We start from the raw sequence: 13,081 nt of genomic DNA, 5'->3' as shown, positions 1-13,081 counted from the left end.
CTGCATTCCCTACCTTGACTTTTATACCAGCTGTAAGAGGCTAAGCTATACATATGTGATCGCTATAGGACTTTGTTAGAAAGAACACCGGGTCACGTCGGAGGTCATGTGAGCCGTCTATGGATGACTCAATGTTCTGCATTAGGTAAAATACAGGAAGATATTTTTTGTAAGTTGCATGAATCAAATCTCAACTTGTTAAAATTTGCTGTCTTCAGCAAATTTCCTAACTTTCAGAACAAATTATTTTTATAACGAATTGATTTGCTAATTTCAACCTCACATTCATTCAATGAGTCTACGGTCATAAATAGTAAAACAGTTTGATATTTAATGGCAATCCACTTGGCCAGACCGAGGATGGCAATACATTTGGCCTCATCAGGATTTCCAAGGCTGCATAACTACATGACACTAGAATATGCAACAGTGACCCATAATTAGTGATGAGCGAGTGTACTCGTTGCTCGGGTTTTCCCAAGCACGCTCGGGTGACCTCCGAGTTTTTATGACTGCTAGGAGATTTAGTTTTCATAGTGGCAGCTGAATGATTTACAGCTAGTAGCCAAGCTGAGTACATGTGGGGTTGCCTGGTTGCTAGGGAATCCTCACATGTAATCAGGCTGGCTAGTAGCTGTAAATCATTCAGCTGCTGGGATGAAAACTAAATCTCCAAGCAGTAATAAATACTCAGAGGTCACCCGAGCGTGCTTGGGAAAACCCGTGCAACGAGTACACTCGCTCATCACTACCCATGTGTCCCACAGTCAAGTGCCGCATAGGGTTAGACCAATTGTTTCCTAATACACAATCTACTTAGGGCAACCAATAAGCTTACATTAGAAATTAACTTAAATCAATACAAATCCTAACAATAGGCTAAAATTTAAATTGCATAATGGTATGCAATGCACACCATGGAAATGTAGACTCATGTGGGAAGTGTGTGTAACCCATGAACTGGTATTCTCAGATAGAAAGGGCAGCAAGAGTGCAGTGTACGTTGGTGTAGTATTACACATATATATATATATATATATATATATATATATATATAGTATATATTCTGTATTGTTATGTTATTTGTAATGTTTGGATTAATTTGCAAATAATTCTTATTTATTGCTACTCACTACCCCAGTTGATGCTAGTTAACAGCACCAAATAAAAAAACAGAAAACATTTTACATGACAGTTCAGCGTGGCCTGCAGCTACCATGCTCTGTATACTAAGTTAATGTTACAAAGGCATAACTTTGGTATAGCTCATTATATGAGACACGGTCTAAATGCTATTGTATGCTTGCAATCTATATTTTCTCCATATGTATTTTGCTATAAACAAGACTAGATCTCTAATGATCTGTTCCAAGCATGAAGTCTAAACCATGTTTTCAAATTTGCAAAATCTATTGAAAAAACACAGTCAAGAAATATGTGTTTGAAAAAGATAACAATGTCTATTTGTGCCAACTGCCAACCTTTAAATTAAGTTTCTACATACAATACGTTCCTATTTCATAGTATCAACAGCTGCTTTTTAACAGGTTGATCACTAATACTTGATGGATCCAGTTGGACGACCACATAGATGGGCCACGCTGGTAGAGTAAATTAATTTTTCAAAAATGATGATGAGGAAAAGGCTTCTTATCCAAAACGCGTTTAAAACGCCGTACCAGCATCTTTTTCAAATAAAAAAACAAACAAATGTCACTAATAATTAAAGTGGCATTTGTTTTTTTCATGATATGATGTTGAAATGCATTGTGATTGAATAAAAAGTTTTTTCCTCATCATTAGTGTTGAGCATTCCGATACTGCAAATATCGGGTATCGGCTGATATTTGCTGTATCGGAATTCCGAGACCGAGTTCCGATATTTTTGCGATATCGGAAATCGGAATCGGAAATGTGCGGTGCGTATGGTTCCCAGGGTCTGGAGGAGAGGAGACTCTCCTTCAGGCCCTGTGATCCATATTCATGTAAAAAATAAATAATAAAAATAAAAAATATTGATATACTCACCCCTCCGGCGGACCCTGGCTCTTAGCGGTGCCTCCGTTCCTAAGAATGCAGGGAGTGAAGGACCTTCGATGACGTCGCGGCTTGTGATTGGTCGCGTGAGCGGTCACATGAGCGGTCTCGCGACCAATCACAAGCCGCGACGTCATCGAAGGTCCTTCACTCTGCATTCTTAGGAACGGAGGCAGACGCTTGGACCGGTGAGAGCCGGGGCCGTCGGAGGGGTGAGTATATCAATATTTTTTATTTGTATTCTTTATTTTATACATGAATATGGATCCCAGGGCCTGAAGGAGAGTTTCCTCTCCTTCAGACCCTGGGAACCATTCCGATATTTTGTGTCCCATTGATATGCATTGGTATCGGGTATTGGTATCGGCGATATCCGATATTTTTTGGATATCGGCTGATCCAATCTGATACCGATACCTTTGCATATCAGAAGGTATCGCTCAACACTACTCATCATTGTTTCTGAACAACTGATTTGCTCCAGCAGCAATACCCACCTATGTTTTCATCCAACTGGATCCAATATCTTCTGGAGGATTTATCCACCAGCCATGAGGCAACAGCAGCTGTTTTTCATCAAGCCTACATAGGAGTAGGGCCTGTCCCAACACTACCAGGTGATCATAACCAGCACTCCCTACTCTCCCTCCAGAGAGTATCACCCTATTGTGTGCTCTGTTTCGTGCTTCTAGATTTACACACCAATAGCTGATAACATAACTATGTCTATAAACACAGTAACTCGGTGCATTTTATCTACTACTTACAGCATCTGGAATCATTTATTGCAGTGAGAAAATGAAACTTAAAAGTTTAAAAAACACAAGCAAACTTGAAATATCAGTATATCAATATCAGATTTACATATTTAGTTTCTATTGGGAAATAAAATAGGGGTTAAAGTTGAAGAAACAATGTCCAAGATAAAGTTTTTATAAATAAGCATAACAGAAGGGTTGTAATGTAAAGAAAGAAAAATAGAATTGCAATGTATCCTCACCTGAGTGGCATCATTATACCATTCTGATTCTGAAGAAGGTTTTGACTCCACAAATGGTTCAGTTAATTGAGGAACGTTTGCGGCTTTGCTCAAAGTAAAACCTCGAATATCTGCAGGAGGGAAACAAGCCGGGTAACAAGACCCTGGAGCCTCAGGTGGAGCCATCCGCACCTCCATGTACTTCAGTGTCCCATCTGTGTTCAGGTAAAGGGTTGGTTTGTACTGATCCATGTAGGACATAGAAAGAGATTTGTCCGTGAAGCAGAATCCACACCCAGAATCATAATTCTTTCTAAGGCACCGGACAAGTAATATAGAAAATGTGACCAGAAAAACTGCACTGATGGCCACAAGGGAGACGATAAGATACAGAGTCAGGTCTGGAGCAGATTTGGCATTTGTAAGAAAGTCTTGAGATTTAGGACTTTCCTGAGCAACAGAGTCTAATACATTCACAATGATGGTAGCTGTGGTGGTCATAGAAGGTTCTCCATGGTCATTGACTGCAATCACAAGTATCTGCTCAGTGTTATACATCTCATGTAAACCTCGGAGAGTCCTGACCTCTCCTGTGTATTCAGAGATGTGAAATAAAGCAGGACTGGCAGACTGAGCAAGACTATAGAGGAGCCAGGCATTGTGCCCAGAATCCACATCCACGGCAGACACCTTACTGACTAAATAACCAGCAGCTGCAGATCTTGGGATGGTCTCCTGAGCAATGGTCTCCCCTGTGTTCTCTGGGTATAAGATAGTAGGAGGGTTGTCATTTGTATCCAGAATAAATATGAAGACGGAAACATTGGAGGATAATTTTGTAGATCCAGAATCTTCCACTCTCGCTGTGATCTGCAGAACCTGGAATTGTTCATAGTCAAAAGACCTTTGTGCATAAATATTCCCGGTGTCGGAGTTAATGTAGACGAATGAAGAGACAGGAGAACCGTGGATGTGGCTCTCAGCGATGGAGTAAATGAGGTTTGCATTAGCTCCTTCATCCGGATCTACAGCAGATACCGTACATAACAGTCTGCCGGCCTCATTGTTTTCTGGTATGAAGGCATTGTACACATTGTGCAGAAATGCTGGAGGATTATCATTCACATCAGAGATATTAAGGCTGATTGTAATCTGGCTGCTGAGAGACGGAGACCCCAGATCTGATGCCGTCAGTATAATGGTATATTGTGAGAGCTTCTCCCTGTCCAGATGTCCACTAGTGACCAGAGCGTAACGCTGTGACATGGGCTGGATTTTAAAAGGTAAATCTGGTGATAATTTCAGCCTAATTTCACCATTTTTACCAGAATCTTTATCTTTGACTGTGATGAATCCAACCACAGTTCCTATGGGGGCATTCTCAGGAACCTCATTAGTCTTGGAAGTGAAAACAATTTCAGGGGTGTTATCATTAACATCCTCTACCTCGATCTGGATAACACAATGGCCCTGTAATTTAGGTGAACCCTTGTCTGTTGCCTTTACATACAATTCATAAAACTCAGATTCTTCAAAATCCAATGTATCTGCAGTTATTATTTTATTTGTCTTTGAGTTTATTTGAAATATCCTTTTTGCAGAATCCAAAGTATGGTGATCAAAGGAATATGAGATGTCGCCATTTGCACCTTCATCTAGATCTGTAGCATTTAATTGTATGATAACTGAGTTTAATGGAATATTTTCTAAAACGCTGATCCTATAACTGGACTGATGAAACACAGGAGCATTGTCATTAATATCTAATACGTTCACAGTTATCTGTGTGGACCCTGATTTAGGAGGATCGCCCCCATCTACAGCAGTGAGAACAAGCTTATGTTCAGCCTTTTCCTCCCTATCAAGGCTCTTTTCTAACACAAGCTCAGTAATGAGGGTCCCATCCTTACGATTTTTAGTAAACAGAGAAAAATATGGATTGGGGTTTAATTTATATTGATTTATACCATTTTTACCCGCATCTAAATCTGTTGCAGTTTCTATTTGAAATCTTTCTCCAGGAATAGATTCTGTAATATTTATAATTGCATTAATACTAGAAAATATTGGTGAATTATCATTAATATCCAGAATGTCTATCTCCAGACTGTGCAGCTCCAGAGGATCCTCAGCCACAGCCTCTAAATGCAGGACACAGCTCAGGCTGGATCCACACAGGCTCTCCCTATCAATCCTCTCGTATACGACTAGAGCTCCATTCTTCTGCTCTATAGAAAAGAATCTGCTGTTTCCTTCTGACCCCAAACTCAGTCTCCTTCTACTAATATCAGCCAGATTCACCCCCAGATCCTGAGCCACGTTCCCCACAACAGTCCCTGGACGAGACTCCTCGGCAACAGAATAACGCAGCTGCCCAGAGACCCAGCCCCAGCTACAAAGGAGAAGGGAGAAAGCTACTTGCCATTTCCAAGCCTTCACAAAGCTCTGATTGTCCATATCTTAAATCCTTCTTCTAAAATGTGTACAGAATAATCATCATCCCATCAATCCAAGTGTGTGAGCAGCGAAAATATAAATCCTAGGAACGGGAAAATCCTGGTTTTCCTGCATTGAAATCATCTGCAGGGCTCTCATCGGAGCAGCAGCTCTTCTTTGTGTGAGAGACGATGGGAGGGTGAATCACTGAGCCAGGGGGAGGAGAGCGCAGAGCTGACATGAGCAGAGATCCTAACAAAGAATCAGGATGACATGTCTGCCCTCTCCTGGCCAAGAATGATTACTGCAACATCTGATTTTTTAATTTATCTTGAAAAGACTGAGAAATAAAATATTCTCCTATAAATTACGAGCTAGAGAGTTTTCCAGAAATTCCCTACATAAATAAAATTTAAATATTGTATTTATTAATAATATATTTTACTGATAATAACTAGAATTTTCAGGTACCTAAATACCAACATACTAAAATACACTACAATATTTCCTTGAGGAAAAAGTACATATAAATGCATATTTCCTAATATTACAAGTCTATCACTATTGCTGCATTGAATTAATGGGTAACAAAAGTAATATTCACAATAATGATAAGATAGATACCTCCAAAAACCATAAGCAAAAATATAAAACATTTTTGCACTATCTCACATCTCTGTCCTTCAAGGAAAGAATCAGTATGAAGAAATTATAATGACAGTACCTACATTAGATTAACAGCATCTTCATTTCTATATATATATATATGTATATATATATATATATAAATTTTTTCACTCATCCCTATTTTTCATATATATATATATATATATATATATATATATATATATATATATATATATATATATATATATATATATATATTTATATATATATATATACATAATATAGTAAAACTTTAGAAGAAAAAGCAATTTAAGTGTAAAATATATATGATCAGCATTCTAAGGAACTGAAGAACCCCTGGGTCATCAAGCAGTGATGATTATACTTAATTAATTTAATTTATGGCATAATATGATTTAATATTATGATAGAATACTACAATATAAATATAGTTAGCGAAACAAAATTACATATGGAATGGATCTATAGACAAAGATAAAGTGTCATGATACAGCTTTAATTCACACAACTACATACAGTCCTCTGCAGTATATGCAGTATGATGTCTTGGTCTGTAATTACAGTAAGAGCATAGACACCATAATGTAGATTTACAATTTCATTAAAGAGATTCTGTCGGTAGGATCAACCCTCCTATGCCGTCTATGAGCACTCAGGTCATGGGAAGCTGAATAAAATGATACTTTGATATCTGTGATCTGATGTCTTCTTCCAGAGAAAACCACATTCTTCTTATACATAAATGACATCTTTCAGGATCTGGGGAAGATGTTTTCTGGAAGATAACTCTGCCTCCAGAGCTTAGATTACAGTGTGATATGTAAAGGCAGCACTATGCTCTCCTGATCTCACTGCAGAGCTGTGTGTGATTATACCTCACACTTCTCCAGGTTCCTCTCAGCTTCCGTCTCACAGGCAGACAAGGTTGTAATATTGTTATAACACAGCAGAGCTCAGAGCGCTGCAATAAATGTGTTTGCAAGAATTTAAGTTTAGTTCTACCATCCTGTGTTCGTTACATGTCTCACACTGGTAACTCCAAATTTTATCTAATATAAGCTCTGGAGGCAGATGCTCATGTAGATCTCTGTACAGCACATTGCGTGGAAAGCTCATCTACATATTAAAAAATATGGATTTCTTTGGAATAAGACATTTGATTGCAGAAATCAAAATATCATTTTATTCAGCTTCCTATGACCTGCATGTCCATATAGACAGCTTAGGAGGGATGATACAGCTGACAGGATTCAATTTAAAACAGAAAATTGTGATGATCTGATTTCTACTACAAATATATATGCATATACTCTTTATGTAATATTTTTCTTATTAATCATAAAACGGCAACCGCAAAAAAAGTGTGATTTTCCATTTAATTTCTCTCTCCTCTGATGTGATTGCACATCAGAGAAGAGAGAAATAGGGTCCCCGATCCCCCCCTCCGGAACATCCACTGTCCATGCATTGCCTCTAAAGTTCCCTGGACCTCCGGCTTCTTCTTCTGGGAGAAAATGGCGGGCGCATGTGCAGTGCACCCGCCGAGACCTGCCGGCTGGCACCTGGCAACATTAGGGAGATTTTTTCCTATTGCTTCCCTATCACAGAGATCAAAATAAAAAAAAATAGTGCATAAACCCCCCTTTATCACCGCCGGTAGTTAAAGAAAAATAATAAAACAAAGAAATATATTTATTTCCATTTACCCATTAGGGTTACAGTTGGGCTAAAGTTAGGGTTAAAGTTGGGGCTAAAGTTAGGTTTAGGGTTGGGGCTAAAGTTAGGGCTAGGGTTGGGATTAGGATTAGGGTTAGGATTAGGGTTAGGGTTTGGATTAGGGTTAGGGTTGGGGTTAGATTTGAGATTAGGGATAGGGTTGGGATTAGGGTTAGGGGTGCGTTAGGGTTAGGGTTGTGGTTAGGGTTGTGATTAGGGTTATGGTTAGGGTTGGGATTAGGGTTAGGGGTGTGTTGAGGTTAGGGTTGGATTTAGAATTGGGGGGTTTCCACTGTTTAAGTATATCAGGGGGTCTCCAAACGCGACATGGCGCACTCATTCTCTCCCAAGCTCTGCCGTGCGTGTTTACCCCCACTTATGTTGTTAATTTTCTCTTTTTACAATTGTGTAAATAAAAAAAAATTGGCTCTGTAGTAAAATGTTTGTAAAAAAATAGTTAAATGCTAATTTTTTCCTTCCACATTGCTTCAGTTCCAGTGAAGCACATAAAGGGTTAATAAACTTCTTGAGTGTGGTTTTGAGCACCTTGAGGGGTGCAGTTTTAAGAATGGTGTCATTTTTGGGTATTTTCTATCATATAGACCCCTCAAAATGACTTTAAATGTGAGGTGGTCCCTAAAAAATATGGTTTTGTAAATTTTGTTGTAAAAATGAGAAAATTGTCTCTGTTAAGGGGTTAATATTGCACACATGATGAAATTGCTATCAAGGCCTCAGAAATTGGCACAGGTTCTCTCACCTGTGCATTACTAAGACAATCTTGAAATTATGATCTGTTTGAGCCGTGAGTACTGGAGTTTAGGTCATATTGCTCTAGAAAATATGTTATTTTTCGTAGCTAAGACTTGATTTATTTTAGGTCACCAGCGCTCCCTGTGCATATACGCAGCAGTTATTTCCAGCATCCAAAATGTATCACCTTTTTATTTTATTCGCTTACATAGTGCCATTAATTCCACAGCACTTTACAAACATTATCATCTCTGTCCCCATTAGGGCTCACAATATAAATTCCCCATCATTATGTCCTTGGAGTGTGGGAGGAAACTGAAAAACCCAGAGGAAACAAACGTAAACATTTGGAGAGCATACAAACTCCTTGAAGATGTTGTCCTTGGTTGGAAGTGAACCCAGGACCCCAGCGGTGCAAGGCTGCAGTGCTGACCACTGAGCCACCATGCTATCCACCTTGCTGGCATTTACATGATAATGGATATAATACTGTAAAACGCCTTATCTCTATGAATAAAGAGCTTATGAATTCCATTGTCTAAGTACTATGAAAATGTTTTAGTCTATGTAGATTATTCACTTTAATAAGCCGTCGATGGAACTGTTTATTTCTTTATACACTTTGTTAGTGATGAGAATATTACATTGCTTTTTTTTCAAAACTGTCTTCTTTTATGTTAATTAAAAGTCTATAAATTATCATAAACAACACAGATGTTTGATCACAATCAAAAATATGCAGTGAACTTGAAGGGAATGTCCTTCTTTGGAGACAATTTTTTCTTACTTAAATGTAAATATATTTCGATAAAAATAATTAGTAATTAGGTTTGATTGAAGGAAACCTGTTATCTGATTCATACTGCCCAAAATGTGGGTCAAAGGAGTCATAGCCTGGCTACACGACTGTAGTCAAGTACATTATTCTATGAAACACTCTCATTATATAAATGAAAGATCCATAGCCAGAGACCAGACTAGTCCAGCACCACCCTGGCAGACTGTTCCCAGTGATGCTGCAGGTGATTGACAGATCTCTACCCATGCACAAACGAGGGGCAGCATCAGACTAATCTAGTCCCTGACTTTTTCTTTATCCCATGTTTCATCTGAAATGCCAAAGGATTTCAGAGGAAAAAATTCCTGGCTGCAATCACTCATGATGTCTGCAATTTGGACAGGATGAATCAGATGACAAAATTGCCTCAAAAATTTTGCACTGTTTGCACTCTGTATTGCTGATTACAGCATGAGGTAACTGAGAATCCATCAGATAGCTCATTTCAGTGGTCCAATGGAAGAGTGTGTGACTTTTTTAGCTGCTTATTATTGAGCCCCTCTCAACTGATTTATAACCACTGGCCACATCAAAGATAAATGTCAAAAAAGTGTCCCCAGACGTGGACAACTCTGTCAAGCAAATTAGATAATGACTCCAACCACCTTCTATTCCAAAGCTCTGTCTATTTGCAATTTAGTTCTAAACTAAGGGTCCGTTTACATGGACTAATCTGTGGTGCGATATGACAGTTTTTTACCAATTGTTAGTCATTTAACAGCCTGTCTATGTAGCCAGATTGGAGTAAATGATGCACACTGAGCGATCTGTAATGGATTATTCAGAGACTGTAGGCTGACATTGTCCTCGGCATCACAGGTCCTGTTTATACAAGATGTTGCGCTGCTGAGACAGCAATCTTTTATGGTGTGCAATTTTAAGAATGCTTGTTCACGATTATCTTTTAGGCTGTGTGCACACATTGCGGAATTGATGCGTAAATTTCCGTGGAAATTCCACAACTCCCTGCCACTGGAAATACGCGTGCGGAATTGGCATGCATATTCCCACTAAACACTAGCATTTTGCAAGCGTAATTAGCTTGCAGAATGCTAGCGCTTTCCAAGCGATCTGTAGCATCGCTTGGAAAACTGATTGACAGGTTGGTCACATTTGTCAAACATAGTGTTTGATAAGTGTGAACAACTTTTTACTATTGATGCTGCCTATGCAGCATCAATAGTAAAAAGATATAATGTTAAAAATAATTAAAACATTAAAAAATCATGATATTCTCACCTTCCGGCGGCCTCCCCAGCCTTCCCGATCCTTGTGATGCTCCCGGCAACTCCTGCTCCCAGGGAAGCCTTGCGACAATGACCCCAGATGATGTAGCATCATGTGAGACAGCTATGTCATCACAGGTCATTGACGCATGGCTTCACTGGGAACGGGAGCTGCCGGGAGCATCGCTAAGGCCTGGGCTGGTTAGTCTGGGTGCCGCCAGAAGGTATGTATATAACTATTTTTTATTTTAATTATTTTTTAAGGGCCTGGAGGAGAGTCTCCTCTCCTCCACCCTGGGTACCATCCGCACATGATCCACTTACTTTTGCGCATGGGGCACAGCCATATGCGGAAATTAAGCAGATTAATGCATTCCTATGTGTGCGGAATCGCCGCGATTCTGCACAAAGAATGAGCATACTGCATATTTTTCTTCGATATGATTCTGCCATTGAAAAATACGCAGCATTAGCAAAGCATTGCGGAATCCCATTGAATTCAATGGGTTGTGTTGTGCATCCGTTTTTGCGGTATTTTCGCTGCGAAAAAACATTGCAAAAACACATACAATCCCATGTGCACATAGCCTTAATGTAAATTCAGCTTAACTCAACACTCCAGTGTTATTTATTACTTCTGCACCGGAGTGGTGCTACTATTCTAAGTTTCCTGCACATAGTTTCTTACTTACCAGCTGCCAGCTTCATCTTTTGTTGGTGCAGGGACGGTTTTCTCCAGAAATGTGTGACTTGCCAGATTGCTCCAGTGTTTGCTGGAGCGATTCGTAAGTCACAACTCAATGAAAGCCTATGAGGGCCAGAATGAGGCCCTTATTGACTTACACGGAGAACTTGTGACCAATACTTCCGACATCTGGTCAGTCAGAAGTTATGGGCACAAGATGGCGGCAAAGGACCAAAGCAGCACTGGGAAGAGCTGAAGATGGCGATTGTGAAGTATAATAGAGGGAGAGAAAACTTACATTAGAAGCCCAATTCCAGCGCTGAATTAAAAAACAAAATGCTGGAGTGTTGCTTTAACTTTGAGGGATACGGTAAGGTTATCGATGTTGGCTACGGATATTAATAAGAAATTTGTGACTTATTCAAGCCTTATTATCGATTGGAGAAAGTCAGTCCTGTAGTTATAAATGTAATGTTTTCCAGGGCACATTTCATTAACAAAATTAATTTGCCTTGTTATAAATGCATTTTTTCTTATCTGGTAACCAATTAACATTTATCAGTAACAATTAAGCGAAATGTGAAGCATGCTCCAATTTTGTGACTAAATATCAATAATTTTTAGACCATAACCAAACATTTTTTTTTGTAAAGGAGTTGTTCCTTGAAGAAAACCTCTATCTACATACTCTATGAGGGCATCACATACGAGAGTCATGATTTCAGCATGGTGTCTTTATATCAGAGCAAAGAACTGCAGAGCAAACCGGGCATCTGCAAGCAATACATACAGGTCCTTCTCAAAAAATTAGCATATAGTGTTAAATTTCATTATTTACCATAATATAATGATTACAATTAAACTTTCATATATTATAGATTCATTATCCACCAACTGAAATTTGTCAGGTCTTTTATTGTTTTAATACTGATGATTTTGGCATACAACTCCTGATAACCCAAAAAACCTGTCTCAATAAATTAGCATATTTCACCCGACCAATCAAATAAAAGTGTTTTTTAATACCAAACAAAAAAACCATCAAATAATAATGTTCAGTTATGCACTCAATACTTGGTCGGGAATCCTTTGGCAGAAATGACTGCTCCAATGCGGCGTGGCATGGAGGCAATCAGCCTGTGACACTGCTGAGATGTTATGGAGGCCCAGGATGCTTCAATAGCGGCCTTAAGCTCATCCAGAGTGTTGGGTCTTGCGTCTCTCAACTTTCTCTTCACAATATCCCACAGATTCTCTATGGGGTTCAGGTCAGGAGAGTTGGCAGGCCAATTGAGCACAGTAATACCATGGTCAGTAAACCATTTACCAGTGGTTTTGGCACTGTGAGCAGGTGCCAGGTCGTGCTGAAAAATGAAATCTTCATCTCCATAAAGCATTTCAGCCGATGGAAGCATGAAGTGCTCCAAAATCTCCTGATAGCTAGCTGCATTGACCCTGCCCTTGATGAAACACAGTGGACCAACACCAGCAGCTGACATGGCACCCCACACCATCACTGACTGTGGGTACTTGACACTGGACTTCAGGCATTTTGGCATTTCCTTCTCCCCAGTCTTCCTCCAGACTCTGGCACCTTGATTTCCGAATGACATGCAAAATTTGCTTTCATCAGAAAAAAGTACTTGGGACCACTTAGCAACAGTCCAGTGCTGCTTCTCTGTAGCCCAGGTCAGGCGCTTCTGCCGCTGTTTATGGTTCAAAAGTGGCTTTACCTGGGGAATGCGGCACCTGTAGCCCATTTC

The 13,081-nt window shown here is 39.4% G+C and overlaps 1 protein-coding gene across 46 annotated transcripts in view; it reads right to left on the bottom strand.

Moving 5' to 3' along the window:
* LOC143776637 (protocadherin gamma-C5-like) overlaps positions 1 to 13,081 on the bottom strand; it is a 671,321-nt gene that overhangs the window by 98,295 nt on the left and 559,945 nt on the right. For 2 of the 46 annotated variants that reach the window (XM_077266239.1, XM_077266247.1), the window contains exon 1: positions 3,038 to 5,599. The exons of the other annotated variants lie outside the window; for them this stretch is intronic. In XM_077266239.1, coding sequence (XP_077122354.1) covers positions 3,038 to 5,473 — 2,436 coding nt within the window. In that variant the 5' untranslated portion in view covers positions 5,474 to 5,599. Of the gene's footprint in view, positions 1 to 3,037; positions 5,600 to 13,081 lie in introns of those variants that run through there. 46 annotated transcript variants of the gene reach the window in all.

Source organism: Ranitomeya variabilis, chromosome 5, assembly GCF_051348905.1.
Source record: "Ranitomeya variabilis isolate aRanVar5 chromosome 5, aRanVar5.hap1, whole genome shotgun sequence".
In the NCBI taxonomy this organism is placed as follows: domain Eukaryota; kingdom Metazoa; phylum Chordata; class Amphibia; order Anura; family Dendrobatidae; genus Ranitomeya; species Ranitomeya variabilis.
The sequence above is the reverse complement of the archived record's forward strand: the minus strand, read 5'-3'. Positions and strand labels throughout refer to the sequence as shown.